The following is a 26,021-nucleotide window of genomic DNA, read 5'->3' as shown; positions in this document are numbered from 1 at the left end:
GGCATGAGGTTGTGTAAACAACTTATTATTTAACTCAAATATGTTGTTCTTTATCTTACTGGTAACAATATATGTATGAGGTGATAGCATAGCCGCCCTAAAACCTTCTACAAAGCTAAAGGGATGCAGCATTGATGTGCGTCGTGACGTCAGTCGCTGCTGCGCGCGTCCGAAGTTCATAGCTCAGTTCATGGCTCGCACCTGCGGGTGCGCGCACGTCCCTGTCACTCGAAATGCGGACACGACGAGATGTAAGCAGGGCCGTGCTTATCTCTTCCAGCGATGCGGCCCAATTCACACTTCAGGGATTTTTCATGAATTTTAACAGCGAACCGCAAATGTCTTCTCAATGCCAATATTAACGAGGATCAGGTTTCATGCAGATGAGTGGGATTGCAGCGCACAGCGGCATTGTTTATCTAACACATCTGCTAGCCCAACAACACACCACCCTCCAGAGAAAGAGCCCTAACCACACGGGTTACCGCTCTCTCTTGATGTTATAATTCAAACTTTACTCTCATCTTAAAGTCTGACCAACGGCTTGCCACACTCACACCTTTCATCCGTTCAGCGGCGGGGGGGTCAAGGTAACCGAAGCGGACAGGAGCCCCCCCCGGGACGGAAAACACAGCGGCGGGTGAGTCTGGGCGATGATCATTTGACTATACCAAAGATGATATCTAATCTCAGTCGGGACATATATACTCGAAGGTGGCCAACAGAGAACAGAGTCGATGTAATAACGCCGTTTCGTTGCGCTTAAAACCGGGAAGTTGAGCTGATCGGCCGAACCGAAGGCACAAGCTAGCGAGTTAGCAGGCCAATTTCACCACTTTGATTAGTACATTAGAATTAAAACTTCCTCCGCTTTCTATATATGTTATGTAGCATGGTGTGGATGGTGATTTTTTTTATATATTATAAAGACTCAAAGGGATTGGTTGCATGACTGATCCGTCAGGACGGGCCTGATTAGCAGCTTTAGGTTAAACTTGCCAGTCACAAACCCATTGACTCCTGCTGGTTAAGCAATCTCAATTGCTATCTACCCACTTTATGACCTTGGAATGTGTTTTACGACTGCAGTCGTGCGATGTAAAAGCATGTAGTTTTCATGAAAACGTTACGAACGTTGACCTTTCATAAACTGGGTTTTCCCGGTGTTATGGATCAACTGGGGATCGTGTTAACTGAGGATGTGCGCGTGCACGTAAATCATTTTACTTGCATTTTCAGCAGATTCGTAGAATGTGAATTGTCAAGACCAAAGAAAAGACAGTTTGCACATTACGTTTTTTTTAATATATCATTAAACAGATTTTTTTTTTTTTGTCTGTTCTAATGAATTTGACAGTTAAAAAGCGATTTGAATTTAATCTTAGGGTATGTACATAAATCTGCCTAATAAACCTAGGGGGTCTGGGGGCGTTTTTTGTGTGCAAGAAACAACACCAAAGTTTTCAATTCTGGTGACTTTGAGATAAGCATTTATTTATTTTCCCCAGTATGAGTAGCGTTCATGCAGTAGTGGTGCACCACAATGAATAGAGCAGAATGCAGGTGTCTCAAGACACAGTTAAAGTTCTTTTTTAACTTGACACAGCGTCAAAAATGCAGCATTCCCATGAGAGATACTAAAAACACAGGGAAACATGACGCAGTTGTCAAAAGACATCCTTCTAGCGAATGTTTACATGGAAAATAATGTATCCAGTGCTGTTTGTTCTCTGTATTCGTAAATATCCCTATACTGTTTTACTGTGTGAGAAACCTCTCCAAATGATTCATTGAGAGAGCAGTCCAAACTAATTGTACTGAATCACGAATGATTCAGACCATTTTACAAGCCTGTTTGGCCAATTCACTGAAAAGAACTGACTCCGAATGATCCATTCGCAAATTGGGCATAGCTGTTTCTTTCAAACAGCCAACAGAAATACGGGGCATATTTCATGATTTGTGAAATATTCTGAGAGTAAATATATCTCAGGTCAGTCAGAGTGCTCATGGTATGCACAGTGCGTATGGCCGTACAGCCACAGGTGCCACAGTCACAGGGTAACATGGTTGCCCATGTTAACGTGGGATATTAGTTTGAATGGGAACTGGCGATTACACTTGTCAGAACAGTAAATCGCACGTGGAAGTCTTTTAACACTAAAGCAATATAGGCTGTCATGTGCCAATAATATATTTTCAATTGCTTATATTTCTTGTAATGAGTAATGGCTTGATTAACCATAAAAGTTTGAGTAACTTTATCCAACCAAAGAAATGTAACGTTGGGTGCTGGTCTAATGGTAAGTTTACGGGGTAGAATACATAGTGACCCGGGTTCAAATCCTGATCAATTTGGATCATTTGTAGCTTTGTTGCAGGTTATAATGTATTTATAACAGATCTATTTAAAATCATTTTGTATAACACGGATAAAAAAACACTTTATTATATTCTTTAAAAAAATATATCAAAATTGACACTGAATCTGACAGCCAGTAAATACAGTATAATTTAAATCTACTGACTTTTCTTAGAATGGTTGAATTACTGATAAAAAAAAAAAAAAAATGAACTATCTTGTCACATAGTTAACAGTCGTTTTAAAACTAGTCAATACATTTTAAGATTTAAGATTGAAAATCTTAAGATTTTGCCAAACAAACCAAATCATTATGTTTCTGAAGAACTTTCTCATGCGTCCTCAGATTACCATTTATTCTCACCCATTGGTCAATTTGCTTGTACATTGTGCTCCACAAAAAATTGCGCTGATCATCCTTTAGCAGTGTTATGAGTAGTCATAATCAAATGACATTGTCATTTACAGAACCTTTGAAAAGTAAATGATGCTTTTATAACAACTTGATTTTCTAAAAGTCTTTAAAATGCGCAGAAAAGTGAATGACTTTGTTTTTAAAGGGTAACTAAACACCTGCTCAGAGTCTGACTCCACCCACTAGAAATATTTGAAAATGCAGGAAAAGTGGGCAGCCCCAGGCTGGGATAGAGGGAACGAACCGAGTGCGGGGCTGAGCGGGGGGGCGGCACCTGAGACTCGTAGTGACGGATTAATTGACAGCTGCTGTTAGACTCTATGTTATTATTATTCCTCACACGGTCGCAAGACGACATGTACATGAATCTGGCGTGGTGAGCTGGAACCTGCTTACGTCAGCTGTCACCGCTTACGTCAGGAAGTACCGCAACAGCCAATAGGAAAATTCAACTGCAGTAGCCACCGTTCAACCTGAAGAGGGCAGCACTCAGATGTTTTTACACCATATATTGTAGAATTAAAACACTTTATACACAAATGTCAAAAAAATTACTTGAATCAATGACCAGTACTAATAAAGCCCCATGCTTACAGATCATTAACTAAAAAAAGTTGGTTTAGGGTTTAGTTACCCTTAAAGGCACAGTCGGGGGCGTTAACCATTTGATTTGATCGTCTCAGCACATTAGCGTATGACTGGCGTGCTCTGCTGGTGGGTGTGATCATATTAGAGATAAATTAGCTGAGCCAGTAAAAACTACATCGCTTTGTTTCATACAAATTACATAGCAGGAGAATATTTGTTTTAAATTTGAATTGTTTTATTTAAAAGTAGACATTTTAAGCTTTCTTTAGACATATGTTTCATGTTTGTGTGATACGTTTTCGCGGAGTTTGTTCATTTTTGTGAAGCGTTTCAGATATATGTTCGCGAACCCAGAGACTGCTTACAGCTCACCCTTTTTATTTTCTTTATTTTACAAAAGCACAAGGTTTTGCTGTTATTGTGCGTGTACACAAATAAAAGTAGACCCTTTATAGTCTCTAATGATGTCTTACACTTATCTGTATGCCCCAAAATGACAGAGAATTTTATTTTGTTTTCGCTGTAATGATGAAAAAATCGTGCAGGATGCGTCGGTGCGTCAGTCGACCCCAGAGGGTTAATGTTGCAAATTAAAGACATCCACATGTGATATACTGCTCTGACAAGTGTAATCACCAGGGTAGGGTTGCACCAGCTGTGCGTAAATTCTCACGTAAGTTAGGACATAAAGTTCACACTAAGGGCTTAGTAACTGCTAGTTAGTTTAAAAAAGTCAGTGCTTAATTTTGTTTGCACCACCTGTTCTTAAGGCAAGACTTAATTAGTTGGTCGTAAGCTCTCCGTAAAGTAATGCGTGGTCGCATAATATGACGTTTACCTTAATTGATCCAATAATCCAATAAGACTTGAAATTTGTACACAGAAGTGTTAAAAAGCTGTGAGTTTCAGTTTGATCTTGTCATGGTTGATGTTCAAACCTTGTTTGCTCACGTAACTGTCAGTTGTAATAAATTATATCCCCATTCGATATGTAATTGTATGCGTTGTTCCAACCTGGCCCCACCCTCCTCTGCTCCACAGTAATAAAACAAGATTTCATTAATGCTATATTTAGCCTATGTAAATAACGATATTTTATAACTGTATCAAAAACAAATAAGGGACAATAAATAAATAATTGCTTATACAACAGGCTGGAAAAATAGGCATTTATTAATTTTAAAATCGTATATATTTCGTAGCCGATATGTTAAAACTTGATAACTTGAGTACACAAGAAAGTGCACTATTCATGCTGAATATTTAAGTTTTTACATAATGTTTTCTCCTGTAAATGTAAATGATCATATTTGTCGAAAGGATTGAAGCCTGTCAACCAAAATATGAGCTCATTGATGTCATTAAAGGAGTTTGCTTCTTTATTCCATCAGTTACTTCTGGTCGGAGGCTTCCGTAAATATACTCAGAAAAAAAGAAACGCCCCTTTTTCAGGAGACTGTATTTTAAAGATAATTTTGTAAAAATCCAAATAACTTTACAGATCTTTATTATAAAGGGTTTAAACAATGTTTTCCATGCTTGTTCAATGAACCATAAACAATTAATGAACATGCACTTGTGAAACGGTTGTTAAGACACTAACAGCTTACAGACGGTAGGCAATTAAGGTCACAGTTACAAAAACTTAGGACACTAAAGAGACCATTCTACTGACTCTGAAAAACACAGAAAGAAAGATGCCCAGGGTCCCTGCTCATCTGCGTGAATGTGCATTAGGCATGCTGCGTGGAGGCATGAGGACTGCAGATGTGGCCAGGGCAATAAATTGTAATGTCCGTACTGTGAGATGCCTAAGACAGAGCTACAGGAAGGACAGCTGATCATCCTCGCTGTGGCTGACCACATGTAACAACACCTGCACCGGATCGGTACATCCGAATATCACACCTGCGGGACAGCTACATGATGGTAACAACAACTGCCCGACTTACACCAGGAACACACAATCCCTCCATCAGTGCTCAGACTGTCCGCAATAGGCTGAGAGAGGCTGGACTGAGGACTTGTAGGCCTGATGTAAGGCAGGTCATTACCAGATATCACCGGCAACAACGTCGCCTATGGGCACAAACGCACCATCGCTGGATCAGACAGGACTGGCTAAAAGCACTCTTCACTGATGAGTCGCGGTTTTGTCTCACCACAAGACGGCGATGGTCTTACTCGTGTTTATCTTCAAAGTAATGAGTGTTACACTGAGGCCTGTACTCTGGAGCGGGATCGATTCGGAGGTGGAGGGTCCATCATGGTCTGGGGCGGTGTGTCACAGAATCATCAGACTGAGCTTGTTGTCATTGCAGGCAATCTCAACGCTGTGCGTTACAGGGAAGTCATCCTCCTCCCTCATGTGGTACCCATCCTGCAGGCTCATCCTGACTTGACCCTCCAGCATGACAATGCCATCAGCCATACTGCTCGTTCTGTGCAAAGAGCCTAGATCTCAAGTACTGTTGAGATAATGTTACTTTTGATTTTGACCACCTTTGTTCAGGGACACATTTTGCCATTTCTGTTAGTCACATGTCTGTGAAACTTGTTCAGTTTATGTCTTCGTTGTTGAATCTTTTTATGTTCATACAAATATTTACACATGTTAAGTTTGCTAAAAATAAAAGCAGTAGGAAGTGAGAGGACATTTCTTTTTTGCTGAGATTTAGTTTATATGTAGGGTTACGTCCTACCTAAGTTTAATGGTGCAACTCTCAAATATTTCGTGGACATTTACGCCACAACTAGGCTAAGTTGTAACGTAGGTATAGTAGTGCAACCGGCCCCAGTTCCCATTCAAACCAATGTCCCTTGTTACCCTGTGAAACTGTTAAAATCGCTCTTAAGCTGTGTCAGGTTCATTAGAATTGACATTGATCATACAAAGCAGGTCAATAATGATACAACATGTTTTTTATGATGTGCCAAACGTATTTACTTGGCTCCTTTGCAATTTACATGAATATGAATCTGCTGAAAATGCAAGTAAAATTATTCACGTGCACACGCACATACCCTGTTAACACAATCCCCAGTTGATCCATAACACCGGTATCTGGTACACTTTTATTGTCCAGTCACATCACATGTGCTGAGCTGAACTGTGACTGACTTTGATCTGCATCTTGATTAGAGCGTTGCATTCAGATTAATAATAGTTTATTTGGCTGTTTGTGTGTGATTGTTTGTTTAGCTTTATGTAACATTCCACATCCACAGTGTCTCAAAACCTTGTGAGCTGCCTACCTAGACAGCATTTTTACCCTCCCTAGGCGTGTGCGATCGTTTTGGGATGCACGTTTTTCTCTCAAGGAACAATTTCATTTTTACCTCCTGTGAACATGTAGTTTGGGAGACAGATTTTTGTTTAATAGAAAATAGCAGTAACTGTTCCTTACACTATAGCTAGACTGGACCTGTGTGGTGTAGTGCAGCCTTACATCTTAATCAAATCATTATGGTTTTTCTACTTATCTTAATGATTCACCATTTGTGAGCTAGGGTTTCAGCGCTATACCGGTTTCACGGTATACCATGGTATGAAAATTGACTGTTATCATACCATGTATATTTGCTTATCTACGGTATTGAGAAAAAAATGCAACCGGATGGAGAATCTCGCATGCGCATCTCCTTTCCTCCTCGACTGCCTTTCAGACTCATCAACTTGCGCCCCACACACATGCAGCAGAGAAAATGTTGGAGAAGCCAGGCGAGGGGGTCTGACATAAGTGAGTGTGTGTGTGTGAGTTAAGGTAGTGTTTCTCAAATGGTGTGTCGCAGGTCTATTCGGACTGGGTCGCGGACAGCAGGGAAAGAACAATGCCATGGTTCTCCCATTGAAGATGCAGATTTAATGATAATCTTGCAATCAGCTAAAGGCTTCTCATCTGCACTTTCGCACGAGTGTAACGGAACTAGCTTGCGATCCTGATACACTCTGCTCTCTGGCGCTTGTGCAACAACTGGGCTTCCCTTGTTATTGCTGAGTGCAGTCCTCAAAACTAATATACCCAATTTCAAGTGAGACTTTTCTAGTTTAAAGTGTTTTCTAGTTTAAAACGGCACTGAGGAAAAGAGCAACACTATATGCACTAAAAAAGTTTTTTTTTATTAGACATCACCTTTACAAAATTGTTTCACAATTTTACATGAGTAAAAGTAACTGTTATATTGTGACAAAATGTTATAGTTTCTTATGAAAAAGTCTAACGGTAGAATCTATTAGACCTCATTTCATGTCAACAGTGGCAGTTGTAGTTAAAGTTTCAAGATGTGTTTTAAGCCATCTACTGTCTTGTTATTTATATATTGTTCACCAATTTATGTATGTCACATTCTTCTATTTTCTTCATGTTTCAACTTATTGAAGTGTAGGTTCCTAATTTAACTTTTTACATTTTTTGGCTTATTTGTATATGGAAATTAATGGTAAAATTGAGATGTAAATAAGATAAAAATAGCATAAAATCCCCAAATAAATGCATTATTTAATCGTTCTTACTTAAGGGATGAAAAAAATTGTATCATCATCATAAACCTTCAGGTCAGAAATGACCGCAAATACCAAAGGAAGGTTAAGGTAAATTGGTGGTCAAATGACATATATTATTTCATCATTGAGGTTTGTAAATTAATCTAGTAGTCTAGAAGGCACCTAGTGTTGATAAATGGGTGATATTACAAAGCTTGTAAATGATTGGTGATAAGAATAATATACCATCTTCCACACAATCTCCACAGTACCATTCACGTCTGCAAAACACAATTGGAATTTGTATTATTAAAAAAAAATGTTTTTGTAATTAACAATTTTTATTGACTCTATACACAAATTTAAACAAACAGTGCGTGAATACACAGAATAAATTGTTATCAATTATATAGCCCCAAATCTATCACATTTGCTGGAAATAAAATGCCCAAATTCTTAACGCCCTGCTTGGGCCACTGGAACATGCCCGGTTGAAAAGCTGTTACAGGGCAATATGCTGTCAGAGCCAAAGCTTCGGATTTAGAACAATTCACTCTGTATCCTGAGAATTTAGAAAAGGAATTGATAATTCTATGGAGGCAAGGCATAGATCTAGTAGGGTCGGAGATATGTTGTAAAATATAATCTGTGTAAAGCTAAAGCTTATGCGCCAGTAGGGCTGGCATGATTCATCGACGTAATTGACGTCATCGATTACAGAAATACGTCGATTTGCATAACATGCGTTGGTGTGCCGCAATGGAATAATTAAATGGCAGCACCCGGTTTAAGCATTGATTCCCCGAAGAACAAGCTGCAGCTAAAAAAAACTTGCCTATGGTGATCTAAAGCATGGGAGTATTTTAGCCGGAGACCCAATGATGTGGTGCTGTGTAAGATATGCAAATTGGAAATGGCTTATCACAGGCGTACAACTGCCATGAACGAACACTTGAAGCGAAAGCATCCCGGAGTGCTTGTCAAGACGGCAGCACTGTAAGTCCTGTTTTCTTTTTGTCCCCACCCAAACATGTATTAAAAACATAGTATTACAACACGTGTTTCTGTTAGTAGTAGTCACTTAAAATAGATTTTCTAAATGTTTCCTCATCGCCCCCATGTTAAAACAAATTTTTGCACCGCTGCTAACGTAACTTTACACCATGCGTCATCTAATTTTGTTATTTGCCCGTTTATATTTTCTGTTTACTTTAACATCCATGTATGAGTGAGAAAATGGCGTAAACTTTGTGACTGTTACAGTCTGTAAATCGTTTCAATTATATTCCTTGCCCCACTGAGATTTAATGCAGATTGCAATAGTTTTAGTTATTCCTGTTAGAAAACGTTAACCGTTGCTCGAATTGCACTCATTTTACTGTAAGATGAGGGAGAGAGGAGGAGAGGTGGATTGTGGAGGGAGGGAAAGGAGGAGGAGGAGAGACATTGTGTGTATGTGCTAAATTGGGTGTGTGTATTACCGAGAGTTGATTAAGAATGCACAAGTTTTAGTTATTCCTGTTAGAAAAACATTTGTGTTACTCAAATTGCACTACTTTACTATTTTTTACTGTAAAATGATTTTATGTTTGACTGCTAAACTCAAGGTTGCACATTCCTCCTGAAAGTGACTTGAGTTTTACATTTGTTTCATTTATTTTGTTGTTGGATTGCTAAATGTAGATTACTTTAATTTTATTTTGGAGTGATTTTAAGTAAGAGCTTGTTCAATTTGTGTAAAAGGAAAGTGCAATCTACTCTATTTAGCAAATCAACAACAAAAATAAATGAAACAAATGTAAAATTCAAGTCACTTTCAGGAGGAATATCAAAACATTGTGCAACCTCGAGTTTAGCAGTCCGACATATAAGCTCTCCAAAATTAAATTAATGTTGGATTGTAAAATGGAGATTACCAGTTAAGACATGGCTATTTTTGTTGCAGAATAATGCCCTGCAGTGCACACTTTGTTTCTTGTACATTTGTTTGTGTTTAACAGAAGATAATTTATTAAAATATTGAAATATTAATGAGACAAGTTTTTTTATATTTATTTTTGGTTAATTAATTGTTATATTAATCAAGTAATAATAATAAAAAATCTGTAGAAAAATCAGCAAGTTAGATTAACCGACTAATTGGAAAATTAATCGTTAGATTAAACGATAAAAAAAATAATCATTAGGTGCAGCCCTATGTGCCACACCTCCTGCCATCACCCCTCAAAAATCATCATGACTGCTAATGGTTACAGGGCAAGATAGAACAATAAGGGGGAAAGAGGACAACCCTGCTGGGTGTCCCTATCCAGAATAAAAGAAACTGAAATTAATCCATTCATTTGAACCGCTGCTACAGGGTGTCTATAAAGTAACTTAAGCCACCCAATTAAAGTATTCCTGAACCCATACATTTCCAAAATCTTAAAAAGATAAGACCATTCTACTATATCAAATGCCTTTTCGGAGTCAAGTGAGATTCTGGTTGTTCGCTACTTCCCAGATGACATTAATGAAACGCCTAATGCTATCAGAAGAGTTACCGCTCCAAATAAACCCTGCCTGATCTATAAGAGATGCCATAACTTTATTTAATTGGTTATCCAAAATTTTTGACATTTATTTATTTTTGGATTTTCTTCCCAATTTGGAATGCCCAATTCCCAATGTACTCTAGGTCCTTGTGGTGGTGTAGTGTCTCTCCTCAATCCAGGTGGCGGAGGACTAATCTCAGTTGCGTCCGAGACATCAATCCGTGCATTTTGACATGTGGCTTGTTGAGCGAATTACCGCGGTGAACTAGCATGTGTGGAGGCTTCACGCTATTCTCCACGGCATCAAGCACAACTTACAACGTGCCCCACCAAGAACAGAACCATACATTATATTGACCACAAGGAGGTTAACCCAATGTGACTCTACCCACCCTAGCAACCAGGCCTGTTGATTGCATAGGAAGCCTGACTTGAATCACTTGTGACTCCGGTGTGGTAGTCCGCTTCTTTACTTGCTGAGCTACCCAGGCCCACATTTTTTACAATATTTTAATGTCTAGAATCAGGGTAATTGGATGGTAACTCTTTGGAATTTGTATTCGTAGTAGATAAGAACTGCTCCCTATCTGGGCTGCTTTTTGGGGGTTTTCTTGAGTCTAGATTGAAGTGCAGCCTCCCACCCCATGCAGTTTATATCACAAATAGATAGTATTTTACAGAATCATTTTTAAATGAATAGAAAGGCTGATGTTTGAGTCTTATTAATTGTGAAAGAGATAGTCAGAGGTGCTCAGAGATTGTTCTTGGCACAGCAAGTTTTATCTGTATTTTGTGTGGATGTTATTATTTAAAGGTGAAACAAGAGAGCAGTTATTTGAGTCATGCTGATGTAATCTGATCTAAGAGAGGTATTTTTTGGAAGTCAACATTTCCTTTCTTTCCCTGCACACTAAAGGGATAGGTCACATTCGAACACCTCTTTGATTGTAGCCATTAGCTTTGCAGAAAGGATTGGTGCTTATATATAGTATATGATAAGTATTAAAAATGCATCTTGTTTGTTTTAATCTTGTGTTTCAAGGAATAATTACTGACTGGCTTTTTCTCTTGTTATTTTTCTCAGCTGTTAAATTGAGGGGCAGCTATGGCTGAAATCTCCGCCCTCACTTCCTCACCTCCCGGTATGGGTGACCAATCAGTGCCTGCTCCCTCTAGCCCACTCCCTCTCCTGTCAGAAACACCCATCCCAAAATCATCTCTATATGGGGACCGAGCAGTGATGGGGAATCCTACATTACAGGCAGGAGGTGGGACAAACTCCTCTTCCCCAGGTTCAACTTGGGAGACCACACCTAACCAGAACAGTGCCACTCCCTCTTCAACAACAACAAAGAGTCCTGTTTATCCACTTGTGGATGTACTAGCTGCAGCAGATGGAGGAACTTATGAGGAAAATATTATAATTGGCCACACAGTCACTCAGGGCTCAGAGCAGGAGGAACAGATGCCATCTCCTTATCCCAGTCCTAATCTGTACCCCAATGTTCAAGTCAACCAGATCTCCCATCCTGCACCCTCCAATGACATTCCACCTGAGCTACCCCCTCCCTCTGTTCACATTTCCACTGAACATCTCTCAACCTCCAACCCTGCCCCCTCTCACTCATCACAGTACTCTGGCCAAATATCAACAGGTCCTTTTGAAGCACAAGCACCCACCCAGAACCCCAAACCCAACACTCCCAGCTCCCTCAGTACTTCTGAGCCTCCCTGCACACCTTCAAAGACTGAGCCCCCAGCCGTACTGGTTCACGAGTCAAGTGGGTCCCTTGGTCTTCCCCACACTTACACACGGCCGGCCCCAGACACGTTGAGCTACCTGGAGTCGGCCAGCATGATGTCGGGCACGCTGGATTCTCTGTCAGGGCTCGGCGAGGATGGAAGTTCTTTGGGGTCCGACTCGGAGATCAACGGCCCATTGCGACGCACTGATAAATATGGGTTCCTGGGAGGAACGCAATATAGTGAGGCCAGGTGGGTGTACGAACACATTGGACTGAATGACAGAAAGCATATTCTCCTATGTTTTTGTATTTAAAAAAAAAATAAAATTAATTTAATATTGTTTAATATACTCAAACATATAAGAAATGAAAAACACAACATATATACATTGAGACAACATTTAACACCCACTATTACCCCTCCCCAATCACCAGCCCCACCCCCATCGAACACCCCTGTGGTCACAAAATAGAATACACAAAAATAAAATACCAGAAACACTATATCATATTTCTTGCATTTATGAAACCTTCCTTCTTTTTATGGGGTGCCCCAACCCATTCACTTTCCATGTGGAGAGAGATAATCCATTCATATTAACTTTTGACATGTCAAAAATAAAAATTATAAAGAACACATTCCCCATTAGTGCAACAATCAAACCCCCCTAACCAAACAAACAGGAAAAAGAAAAACGTGTGCATTAACCGAGTGCACAACAGTGCCAACCGGCGTCCATCCCTCTAAACTCAAACAGTCCATGTACGCCTACGAGAACCCACCCGTGACAACTTTGTTGACTCCAGCCAATAGGCAAAATAAACACAAAGAACATGTAGATTAATTCCCAAAACTGTATCAAATGTATGCTCCTCCACAAAACAAGCTCCTGCCACTAGCGGAACCAGCACAAAAAAAATTATAATAATTCTGTTTCCTCGGACAGTCAAACTGATGTTCAGTGTGCCGCAGTTCATGAGTGCAGCAGATGACTTAGTCCTTCAAATGTCCTGCAAAGAATACTCCACAAAACAAACTCCAGTCAATAGGAGGTATTAACACAAGGAACATGCAGATTCATCCATAACTGTCCCGAAGGAGATTTATTCCACAAAACAAACTCCAGTCACTAGGCGGAACAGCACAAAAAATATTTTTTTTTTTAAATTGCGCCCAGCTTCCTCAGTCAGTCAAGTGTATATTTAGTGAGTCAAGTTCACTTGGGAAACACCAAATGGCTTATTCACCCCATTGTGTCTATGAAAGACAATGCTTGCTATGGGCATGTAAATATTTTGCGGCCATCCTTACATTTACATTTATGCATTTGGCAGACGCTTTTATCCAAAGCGTCTTGGAGTGCATTTATTACAGGGACAATCCCCTGGAGCAACCTGGAGTTAAGTGCCTTGCTCAAGGACACAATGGTGGTGGCTGTGGGGATCGAACCAGCGACCTTCTGATTAACAGTTATGTGCTTTAGCCCACTAAATGCAAAGAAACTCAATAATTAATTATAAATGTGCTGCTCAAAAGATATAATGTTCCCTGATCTCTCAAATAAACCATTTTATAATATCTTATTATATAGGTCTAATACATTAAATCTTAATATATATCTAAATTAATTAAATATTGAAATTTCCCTGTGAAGCATGCTTAAATTTGTAGTGTGAGATACAGGGGGAGTGACCTCATTGCATCACAGATGTCACTTTACTCATAGCTGATAGGTTCGGTATCTGTTTGCGATGTGTAACCAAGAATAAAACCAGTTTTGGAGCATTTTAGCCGTGTAGCATAAGTTGCTATAGCGATGAACACCAGTAAATACAACCCCACCTTCCTTGACACTAATCTCCAACTTACAGTACATGGTTTGTAACTGAAACTGGCTTCATGCAACAGGCCTCTGCAAAAGCTGTTTGAAAACAATATCTATTTTTGCAGTTCCGTTTGGTGGCCCAGAAATGACACATTTCAGCATTAAAAGAGTATTTCCGAATGTTTAAATTCTTCCTTTTCTCAGGATGTTTAAAAAAAAAATATATATATATATATATTTTGCATTATTACTACTCATGTGCTTCCAAATGATATCTTAATTCTAAGATTAATATAATTGTATTACAATGTCAGTTATATAATTATATGTAAAGTCAACATTAAATGCTGTTCGCAACCCATTTTATGTCAGTAAACTGATTTTATTCATTGGAAATTGAATCGAGAAAAGTGGACGTTACCTACTTGAATGGAGTCAGGTGGTTGTAGGGGAGTTTTTGAAAAAGAAAGGGCAATTTGTGATGTCAGATGCAAGGTTTCTCATCACATTTTGATGAAAGATTATGAAGACAAACAGTTAATTTAATTGGAAAACATCCAGCAATGAATCTTGCACTGTAAGTTCATGTGAATTACGAAAGTAAATGGGGTCCATTTTGATTTCATGTAGACTTGAGTTGTATTTCAAGATAATTATTTGTATATAATTGAAATAGGCTAATATCAAATGTTTTTCATTATTCTCACCTTCTGCTGTATGGTTCTGTATGTTTTGTGGTCTGTTTAGTAAATCAGATGAAGCGTTCATAAATGAGGCAGTTAAGTTAATTGTCTGATAATTAGTGCAGATTCACAGCATGTCTGTGTCCTCTGTGAGGCAGCACATGATGTGAAGTGTTCAAGGCTATTAATAATTGATGCCTTCAACTGAGAGCAGAATGAGGAAGTGTATAATGCCATACCCATCCATCTGTTTATTCACATCAAATGCATTTTTAAATCATCTCTGCCCTTCTGTAGCATTTAGTGTGTTTTCTCTTTGTGTGTCCTACATCTCTTTTTGTTGTGAGTGACTCAGATTGTGCTGAGAGGCCTTATCTGAATCAGTGTATACTGACTGTCTCACTTTTTGTCTGTCTTCCCCCTGACTGTCTCCGCTTTATCTCTAGTACTGACTAATTCTGCTAAAATGGGCACTAACACTGTCCTTTGTGTTTGCAGAGTGGCTGAACATTTCCTCTTTTTTTTTATTTTTATTTTTTATTCATGTTCAGCATTAACTTATTAACCACCACATGCTTTTTTCAGCTATTTAAAATCTGCCAGTGTGGGTTAGGACTAAATTAGACTTTCTCATCTCGGCAATGTTCCGAAACATTTATGAAACGATTTTTCTTTCAATCATTGTCAGTCATACACATTCACAAGACCCTGAAGTCAAGTCTTCAAAGGTCAAGTTCAAATCTTTGTCACAAGTCCATGCAAATCTTAAATCACTTTTAGTAACAGTTTTCTCTTTGCCATATGTTTGTTTTATAGCCCCTGTTTATGTCATAGATGTTTTTAAATTATTTATTTATAGGGACTTCCTTGTACATAAACTCTAGTGCATTTTTGTGCTGCCACCCACAATTTTACACACTCAAATTTAAAAGCGCACCATTCACACATATTGTGGACTAATTGCAAAAAATTAGTTTACATTTTTCAGAAAACCCCCCAAATTAAAAATAATACTCAAATTATTCATAAATGTGCTCATCTATAGACATTCAGTCTAATTTTCAGTTCAAGCACCACTTTTGTTATTTCATTGAATATCTCTGCCTTGTATATTTAAGGCTACTTGGTGCACTGCTTACAGTAGCAGTGATCAGTGTTTAAATTAAAAGAGACGTTTGTATTTGATTTACAGAAATCTAATTTCACTTTGTGATTCTTTGTGATACTGTCATATAAGGACAACAAAATATACTGTAGAGTCACACTACTGGGTATGAGAGGTTTCATTTGATATGACTTGTCCATTTATGTGCTATGTGAAGGACTTTTATTTTTATATAGATATTTCTACCGCCATTACCTCTGGTAATATAGAGTGCACAAGAGACTCTCTTGCATCTAAACCATGTAGCAATATTCAGAGACATTATTTTTTTATCTTTTCTTTTCACTTGCACCAGATATGAGTTCTCTAATTTGGAGTCCAAATTAAGACAATTTGTGGCTTTGGTGTGAATTGTGTCCAAGCCTCAAACTCAAGTTTCCTTCTCTGGTGTCAATTACTTGTATCGCTATTACTGTGCAACGCTATGCCTGTTCACTTATTCTACTTAATGACTTTATAAAGCTACAAACACAATTTTTAAATCCACATTCACCAGTAACCGCTAATACCGGGGCTTCTGTTTGTTTTTTTAGAATAAAAATGGCTGGGTTTTTTTTTTTATATTGCATGCATCTATTTGCTCAGAATTCATATAAACCCTCTCAGGTCTTGAGCCATTTGTCAAAAGCCTAAACATAGTGATCTGGGGCCAGGATGGGTGCTTGTAATATTATGCCATGTCTGTTCCATCTCTTCTATGTGAATTCCTGTGAATCTACAGTGAGGCGGAGATGCAGGTGGCTGTGGCAAGACAAAGAGAGATGAAATGGCTGGACATGTTCAGAAACTGGGACAAGTGGATATCTCGACGATTTCAAAAGGTCTGTTCCTTAAAGGGTCACTGAAGCATTCCTGACTGGATTAGAAAATACTATTAATTTGAATGTGAATAGAATTTAGTAGGAGTAAACACCATATTTAATTTGACACGAAAGACAGCCTGTAAGGGACAGAAGTACAGTCGGTTCAATATGTTGTACTGTCTTAAAGTCTTAGGTAATTAATAATTGTTCAACCCATGTCAACTGAACAATCACTATGAAAGGAATAGTTCACCAAAAGTGAAAATTCTCTTATCATTTATTCACCCTCATAATATTTCAGATGTGTATGACTTTCTTCTGCAGAACACAAAGAGTTTTAGAAGAATATTTCAGCTCTGTAGGCACATACAATGCAAGTGAATGGGGTCAAACATTTTGAAGCTTCAAAAAGCACAAATGCAGCATATTGGTAGTCCATAGGACTCTAGTTGTTTAATGCATGTCCTTTGAAGTGATCTCATCGATTTTGGATGAGAATAGACCAAAATGTAACTCAATTTTATCTATAAATCTTGACATCTGCAGTCTCCTTGGCGATCATGGTTTCAAACTCAATTGCACTTCCTATATTGCCAATTGTGTAAAGTATAATCAAGCTTGAAATCATGATCGTGTCTTGAGACTACAATGGCAAAATGTACAATAAAACAAAGAAATTATATTTTTGTCTGTTCTCACCCAAAATTGACTAAATTGCCTTAAATGACATGGATTAAATAACTGGAGTCATATGGATTACTTTTATGCTGCCTTTATGTGCTTTTTGGAGCTTAAAAGTGTTGGACCCCATTCACTTGCATTGTATGGACCTACAGAGCTAAAATATTCTTCTAAAAATAATCTTCCTCATCTGTGTTCAGCAGAAGAAAGTCACATTTCTGGGATGGCATGAGGGTGATTAAATGATGAGAGAATTTTAATTTGTGTGTGAACTATCCCTTTAAGTACACAGTAAGTCTGAACAAACTACCCTCACATCCTCGTTTTCATTAATTAAAGTAAATATGATGTCTACTCTGACTAAGGACTATTCTAGTGAGGTCACAGTTGCAGTAAACAACTGTTATCTACAACACTGTAAATGACATTTGACAACCTGATTAGGTAACTATGCAGTTATGTATATATGTACAATATGTGTTTCTATAGGTAAAACAGCGCTGCAGAAAAGGAATCCCCTCTTCGCTCAGAGCTAAAGCCTGGCAGCTGCTCTCCAACAGCCAGGAGCTTCTTGATTCCAATCCTGGAAAGTTTGAGGTATTATCAGGTTTTTTTACACCGCCTATGTTTGAGAATTTTTTCTGTTAGTACAAGCACATTGTTCTTCTATCCCCTGTTGTCTTTGTCTCACAGGAGCTGGAGCAAGAGCCGGGGGATCCAAAGTGGTTGGACATCATTGAGAAGGACTTGCACAGGCAGTTCCCATTCCATGAGATGTTTGCTGCTCGGGGAGGACATGGGTAAATACAGCTGAGGGGTTTATCAAAGGATAGGGTGATGTAAGGCTTTTATTTTGAGCATTACCTATATCTGAAGAGCCCAAAGGGAATCTGAAGGAAGGCTTTTTTTCCATGAGTGTTTAAAATCAATATCATGGGTAGATGGTGACATTTGATGAGTCTTACTCTTTGTTCGCCTAGTGCTTTACCTCTTTGTTTTAAACTTCCCTATATCCTCAAACCTCTACTCTGCTATGGGTCAGAGTCTTATTTCTTAACCTTTATGTGTGTTTCCAGCCAACAGGACCTGTACCGTATACTGAAAGCCTACACCATTTACCGGCCTGATGAGGGCTACTGTCAGGCCCAGGCACCAGTGGCAGCAGTGCTGCTCATGCACATGCCTGCTGAGGTGAGAGAGAGTTTATTTAACTATCATTAATAAATGCAAAGCGTAACCTCAGTCAGACCCAGACTGAATCTGCAGACTTTTCACATTTTCTGGTCTGATTTTCTGGGAATCTGTGGAATGGATTCAGACTAGGGATGGGCACGTGTACTCTGGTATTCGGACATTGCAGCAATGATCGATCATGAAAACGATGATCGATGGTGATCTCGCATGATGTGACTTTTCACTTAATTTGAAATCCGGTGACAATTACTTGACAACAAAACACACTAAAAAGAGGGAGCTTATTTTAAATTTTGAGATTGATTACGTTGTGGTTTTGAGGGGTACATTGATTGTCAGAAACGTCTCATAGCAACCAAACTGATACAACACTGCAATGCTATCATTATGATAATCAAAAGAGAGTGTGATTAACTGTATTTTGAACCCCTGTCTCTGCAAAATGTTGGATAAACACGATTTATTATCATTTAATTTAAGAACTTTGACTCGTTAATGGATATTATTTAATAAATGTAAATGTTTGTCACTGACTGTAAACCTCCCTGCCCTGCATGAAGTAACACGCACCTGCATCTTGACGAAATGGGAGTTAAAGATTTTTTCATGAGTTTCCAAGTTAGATGTCCAATATAAAGTGTCATTCCGTTGCACTTTCCCTAGTTGAAAGGTGGAAATTCAGACTCTCCAAGTTGACTGGAATGCTTCATGAATCACCACAACAACAACAATACAGAGCATCGTTGCTTTCCTCACAAGAGCGAACATTTGGGGACACACACACACACACACACACACACCAGGCGTGTGTGGCAGTGGACTCAACACGCTGAAGCAAACCATATACAGCAGGCGAGTGTTTCGAACAGCTAGACAGAGCTAGACAGAGGGCAGTCTTCAAACTGTTCTTAAATTTAACACGCATATTAAAAACGAAATGGATATGGCATCTCCTGTTATTTGAAAATAGACGGTTCAGACAGTTACTAAAAAACTGGTATGTGCTTACTAAATTACTACGGTAACCTGAAGGAAGATTCATTTTGTAACATATTATTTTATAACAGCCTATAATAATTAATAGACGATACACTGGAAAAACAAGGCACAATGCAGCAGCCATAGACGTTTGTCAGACATGTTATGAACATGTAATTGCCCCTTGAGTACTCGACAAGTACTCGAGTAATTAGTCCGAGTATTAGAGTAGATAAAATGACCAAAATGCCCATCCCTAATTCAGACATGATAAAATTGTGTTACAGTAATGCACCCTTATTGCTCCCTGAAAGCACAATCAAATTAACCTAAATATTTAATAAACATACATACAAGGGGAGGCGGAATGTGTGGAACTTTGTGAATGACCCAGTCTTTAAATTCTGCTAAAATCTGTGATACTTTCTGTGGGTGAAGATTTTGAGTGGGCCTGCTTTTTCATAATGAACCCCATCTTTGGTGTCATTTTCTTTTAGCAAGCCTTCTGGTGTCTCGTGCAAATCTGTGAGAAATACTTGCCTGGGTACTACAGTGCTGGGTTGGTGAGTACTCAAACTCAAACACTCTATAATCTTAATAGGACCACAAAAATAAAGCAGATACTGTTATACTTTTCAAATTTATTTCACAGGAAGCTATCCAACTTGATGGAGAGATTTTTTTCTCTCTGCTGAGGAGAGTGTGTCCCATGGCTTACCGTCACCTAAAGAAATTTAAGATTGACCCCATCTTGTACATGACAGAGTGGTTCATGTGTATCTTCTCCCGTACTCTGCCTTGGGCCTCCGTCCTACGTGTCTGGGACATGTTTTTCTGTGAAGGTCAGTCTTTTACACATTAAAGAGAATGAAGAAACCTGATCGGTTTGTGCTGTATGTTAATAGTCAACATGAAATTAAAATGAACAAATTGCTGTTTAGGCATTGTTTTAGAAAACTCTCATTCAGGTCTGGCTCCATTCCTGTATGAAATGGACAATTTTCACCATCCTATCAGTTCCTGATGGATTAAATCAAGTCCTGTCCTACATTTTTGAGATTGTTGAATATCTTGTTTTGCATTACAGAAATATTTTGTGACTATAAAGGCTTTTAAGCTTTGAACACTGTGCGTGGGTGTACTTGTCCAGTATGTGGAATTCTCAGATGTTCAAGCAGTATTATTAATGTTTTGTGTCAGGAGTAAAGATTGTCTTCCGGGTGGGTCTGGTTCTACTCAAGCAAATGTTAGGATCTGTGGATAAGCTCCGTGAGTTGCAGGGCATGTACGAGACCATGGAGCGACTGAGGAACATTCCACCTGAAGCAATCCGAGATGAATTTCTTGTGCAAGAGGTAAGGACACAAACACACTCAGAAATAGAGCTTTAAAGAGAAGACAGAATGGAGTAGTAGTATTGAGATACTCCCACTCTCCACTTTCTGTTCTTTAGGTTGTCACTCTGTCTGTGACAGAGGCTCTCATAGAGAGAGAATGCAGTATTCAGGTGCGGAAGTGGCGGGAATCTCGTGGAGAGTTGACCCACCAGCCAGGCCGTAGGCTGCATGGCACACGGGCGATCTTCGAGCAAAAGCACCGGGCTGCTGCGATCAGCTCTGGGGGCAGCCTGTCCTTCCTGGGCGGTCCTCCGCCTGGCCCCTTGCGTGCCTCATCAAGCCTCCTTTCCCTTTCCGGCCTTAGAAAGTCTAAGACACCATTCCATTCTCAGAATAAGAAGGGCTTCACCTCTGGCAGCTCAGGCCAGGATGCTGTCCCACTGCAGCCATTTAGAAGCGGCACTAGTGTAGTGGGACCACCATCCTCGACCGGGATGACACACTTAAAGCCTCCTGTATCACCTCCCTATAATAATGATGCTGGGGGGCGTCCACAGGCACCACATGGTCCCAGTCCTCTAGCTGCATCATTTTCTACTACCACGGCACCAGCTCCAACAGCACACGCATCCAGTGCGCACACACACCAACCAAAAGTCATCTCTGAGCACATCACCCCCACCATCCCCTCACCCACCGCCAACAATGCCCCATTACCACCGTGCCCCGAGTCTACAAAAACAGCACCTGCAGAGGCAGCAGAAGAGGATGAAAAGAAGAAAAAGAAAAGCAAGGAGGACAAGAAGAGGGAAAAAGAGGAGGAGAAGCAGAAATCCAGAGAAAAGAAGGAGAGGGAAAAGACCGAGAAGGAACGGCTGAAGAAAGATAAGGAGAAAGCTGAGAAGGAGAAGAGAAAGGAAAAGGGGGGGAAGAAAAAAGACAAAGGAGGAGGTGGAGAGATGGGGGAGAAGAATGGAGGCGCAGCAGCAAAAGATTTGGCCTAATTCCTGACCTGTCATTCCTTCAGATAGGAGGGCAGGAGGAGGATGGGGGGAAAAAGAGGACAAGGAATCAAAGCGACTGCATAGTGGGGAAAAGAGTGAGAGAATAAAAGAGAGGGAGAGACAGAGAGGATAAATGAGCAATCTCCTGTAACGTCCATTTCATCTGAAGTGCTCATTTCATATGGATAACTGGATCACTGCACCTGCACCACATGCTCCACCTCTCATCATTGCTTCTGCTTTCAAAGCTGATGTCAACCTGACGAAACGTGAAATTAATTATTATTTGGCTGACGTAGGTTTTTTTTATTAGTTTTTTGAAGGTGGACGCCTGACAGTGCAAGTAGTTCTAAGTTCTAGTATATTAGGTGTCATGGTTTACATAAACCACTTGCGGCTTTGGGCCCATCTGTGCCAGCCCTACAATCCCCTCTGTACACCACCTGAGAGGCGTCTCAACCAGAATATACAGAACGAATAAAACATTTCTAAAAATGAATGCACAGAGAAAAGCAAGAAAATAAGTTTAGCCCCTGTGCTAGTAATAATTGTTAAAGTGTGAATATTCTGGAGGACCTATTTATTCACTGTAATGTTGTTATTAGTGTGTGTTATTATTTGTTTGTGCCTTGGCAGTATAGTAAATTGTATAACAGTCTTGTGCTGCAGATAGCTCTTGTTAGGTTCTTCTCTCTTTTCAGCTTCTCCTTCCAGTCACACCCACGTAATTTGAAAGTGAGCAAAAAGAGTTAGGAAGTGGCCTTTAGGGGGAGTGAAAGAGCTGATAATAAGATCTGAATGCACGATTTGTTGACTAATGTTGCAGCCTCTAATATGTAAATTGACTTTAAGGGGAGACACTAAAAAAAAGTGTTACCTCTCAATAACTGCAGAAACTTTAAATATCAGTCCATCGCTGTTTCATTGACACTTCATTTTCTCTGACCCAGAAAATCAAAAACTTGATTTGATTTAGCATAAACTGCAATACATGTTAACATCTGCCAAGCGTGTACAAAACTCCAAACATTCAGTGTGGTTTGATGTTAATAATCTAATAATGTGGATTGAGTTTTGCTCTGAGGCCTGCTGATTTTCATCACTAACCTTGATTGATTCTGATGTAGGGCACTCTCTAATACAGTTCACCTGACTACTTCAATCTGTGCTTTTTGGAATGGAAGGTTTGGTGCAGCAGTGTACCATTAATATTTGAAGTTCTTTGCTTCAGGTTGTAATGTTTTGATGTACAAACTTGTATTAATTTAATCAGATAAAATCATATGATATCTATTAGTCTTCTTTTGGATTAGATTTTTTACTTTTCTATGCAACTACAGTTTATGGAGGCCTGATAGACTGGAATGACTGTGAGCTTTCACCATAAAGAGGGCCCACTGTTAAGAGAGTGTTGTGGAGAACTTTGTATTTAATCACAGGATTTATTTCTGTTTTATTTGTAAAGCGTTGAAATTTATTTTTGCATATTTTCTTCCAACTTCCTGGAGAACAAAGCCAAGCAGTTTTCATTTATTTTAGAAATTTTTAAATCACAAATGTGTCTGATGTTGCTGCAGTATTTAAATTATGGGAGATTGTAATTGTGATTTCATACTGATATTTATTCCACTCTATTCTGATTTCTTTCGTTTAGTTTTTTGCAATTATGTGCCCATCACATTAGAGTTGCTTTATGATTGAGAGAGAAGGAGGGTCCAGACATGCTCAAAATAAGATTTGCTTGGCATTTCTTTGTTAGTTAAATTATTAAAGAGTGTCCTTATGAAACACTTCACCTGAACATTGTTACTCTTGATGTTAAGTGAACACTGATAAATTGAGGACTTACTCCACCATTATCCATTAACCCCATCAGTGTTATGAATTATTCTGATAACTTCACTAGGTGATTTGACCTTTCATAGGTTTTTATTGTGCTTGTAAGGCTCATACTCTGTATATAGTATTCTAGAGTTTTCATCAAGACAACAGACCTGAAGTGGGATTTCTCGGGACCGAGCCTTGGTGAAGAGAAATTTCCTTTGCAATATGGTTGCCAAATATTCTGTCAATGTTTTAATGGCATCTCTTGAGTTTATGGACTGGGTTGTTAAGTTGTTAATTCTCAACTCCAGTGGTGTCATTCCTGGCCCTTAGAAGTCATTGCTTCCTCTAATGGCACAACTATTCAAATGGAAAGCAAACAAATGATGTCTATGCAAACTTTAATTTCCAAACTGTCTGCACAATGGTAATGTTGATCTATAATTTGTGGCCACCACAGGGCCCAAACTAACTTCACTGTTTCTATCTGTTGAAAACAGATATCAGCACTGGAACTGCTGTAGAAAGGGTGGAGTGGTGGTGTCTTTGGCCTGTTAGATCTAATTAAAATTAGATCACTTTGATCATCTAGATTCATCTGAAGAATAAAAGCCACTCACATAAACCTGTTTTGCACCTATCAGGCCAACATTAATAACACCACCTTCTTGTCTGTATCGCAAAGGTTAAAACTGATGGACTTGAAATGGTTTGTATTCTACGCTCATCAAGATTTGATGCAAGGGTCATCCAAGGTTGGTTTACTAACACGCTGGGACAGGGTGTAAAGTATTTGACTTGTCTAATGGATTTCTGCGTTGGTCAATATGACCCAATGTATGTTGTAGGATTGTTGTAAAATTAATTTTTATTTATTTTTAAATTTTTATTTAAATTTTTGTTTTTGATTAGGTTTAGTGTTCTCTCATCCTGTCACTTGTATGTCTTAAGCTTGTTTCTAAGTTTACATTAAACCATGTACCGGTTTAATTAAACCATTTAGACGGTTGTTCAGTTACTACAGAAAAGGAAGTTCACAGTGTATTTTAAAATTTATTTGATGACAGTTGTGATTAATAATAAATACTAATATAATAAAAGCTTTCTTGTTGGTGTATTTTTGGAATTGGAGCAACTGGAGTCATTTTTGAAATGTCACAAATGTAACTGGTGATACAGAGAGTATTAATCCCTAGACGAATAGAGCTGTTCAGCTTGTCCAAAAACCCGAAAGATAATTGTCATGGGTCAGGTAATGTGTACCACAGACCTTTAGTTTATTCATAAGTTCTAAAACCCAATAGGAAAATCCAAACCCAAACTTCTGAGTTCGCCTACAAATTGACGTCACTGCTGAACCGTTCCCTTACGACTCAGTCCACTTGACATTGCGTAGTAACACATATGGGGAGTGCCTTCATACATGACCTATTTGAAACCTCTCTATAATAACGCCAATATTGGCAAAACTGACCGCTATAAAACAGGTGCACAGACACCATTTCCTCAGAATTTCTTCCTCTACCCTTCGGCGTTGATGCATTAGTCAGCGGACGGAATCTTCACGGCAGCGAGAAGACTCTGCTCCCCTGCAGTGCTCCGGCGAACATCTCTCTGCCTCGCCGCTTGACGCTTCGCTGGTGAACGGACCTCAGCATCTTGATTCTCCGCAGCGCGAGGGCAGGTGTAGAGCATCCTTTTAAAAAGCAATTGTATTTTTGTGATATAAATTTTATATAGATATATAATATCTAAAATATAATAAAATAAACATCCTGGGGAGGCGGGGCTGCAAGATCGAGCAAAATGAATTTGAGGTGGATTTCGTCCTGGCACACGCCCCACGAGCCCCTCAATATCCATGAAGTGCATGTTTCCCAGTATGCTATGTGCGAGACGAGCTCCGGTCTCTGAAGGAGCGTGCGGCCTCGTCTCGTTTGGCAGTCCAAGAGCTTCACTCTGACTGGTCTCCCCCAGAGGAACCTGAACAGTTTCGCCTTGATGAATGGTTCCAGCAGTCCGGACGCCGTCAAACGGCAGAATCCCGCACAATTCTTCCCTGAAGTTCATAACGAACTATTCCAGTCCTGGCACGCGACCTTGTATCCCACGCTCGCACGGTGACGCCATCCTCTTTAATGTGGATCACGGGAAACAAAACGGTTATGCCCAATTACCCCCTGTGGAGGAGGCAGTAGCGGCACACCTCTGCACAGCGAGTAACGTGCATCCTTCCAAACCGTGTCGACAAAAGTCCGCACTGGTGGGAAAAGCTTACTCGGCAGCAGAACAAGCTGGATCAGCAATCATCACAATGGCAGTGCTCCAGGGCAGAAATGAGTGATAAGGAAAAAGCCACTCTTTTGGCGGCTCTATGAATACGTTTGCTGAGCGGTATA

General features: G+C 39.4%; 1 protein-coding gene across 1 annotated transcript; it reads left to right on the top strand.

Moving 5' to 3' along the window:
- Positions 1–242: 242 nt before the first annotated feature.
- Positions 243–24,686, top strand: LOC127652878 (TBC1 domain family member 10A-like). Its single transcript, XM_052139298.1, has 10 exons — positions 243–640; positions 11,467–12,377; positions 16,523–16,622; positions 17,775–17,882; positions 17,979–18,085; positions 18,362–18,476; positions 19,955–20,020; positions 20,110–20,299; positions 20,658–20,812; positions 20,911–24,686. The coding sequence occupies exons 2-10, from the start codon at positions 11,488–11,490 to the stop codon at positions 21,796–21,798; spliced, it is 2,619 nt and encodes an 872-aa protein (XP_051995258.1). The 5' UTR covers positions 243–640; positions 11,467–11,487; the 3' UTR covers positions 21,799–24,686.
- Positions 24,687–26,021: the final 1,335 nt, after the last annotated feature.

The sequence above is a fragment of the Xyrauchen texanus genome, chromosome 12, assembly GCF_025860055.1.
Source record: "Xyrauchen texanus isolate HMW12.3.18 chromosome 12, RBS_HiC_50CHRs, whole genome shotgun sequence".
In the NCBI taxonomy this organism is placed as follows: Eukaryota; Metazoa; Chordata; class Actinopteri; order Cypriniformes; family Catostomidae; genus Xyrauchen; species Xyrauchen texanus.
The sequence above is the reverse complement of the archived record's forward strand: the minus strand, read 5'-3'. Positions and strand labels throughout refer to the sequence as shown.

Bases quoted from the DNA above. Each gene is read 5' to 3' on its own strand.
- LOC127652878 (XM_052139298.1), top strand. From the start codon at position 11,488: ATGGCTGAAATCTCCGCCCTCACTTCCTCACCTCCCGGTATGGGTGAC. The intron at 16,623-17,774 runs GTCTGTTCCTTA...GTGTTTCTATAG, and splicing joins TATCTCGACGATTTCAAAAG to GTAAAACAGCGCTGCAGAAA. The intron at 17,883-17,978 runs GTATTATCAGGT...TTTGTCTCACAG, and splicing joins CCAATCCTGGAAAGTTTGAG to GAGCTGGAGCAAGAGCCGGG.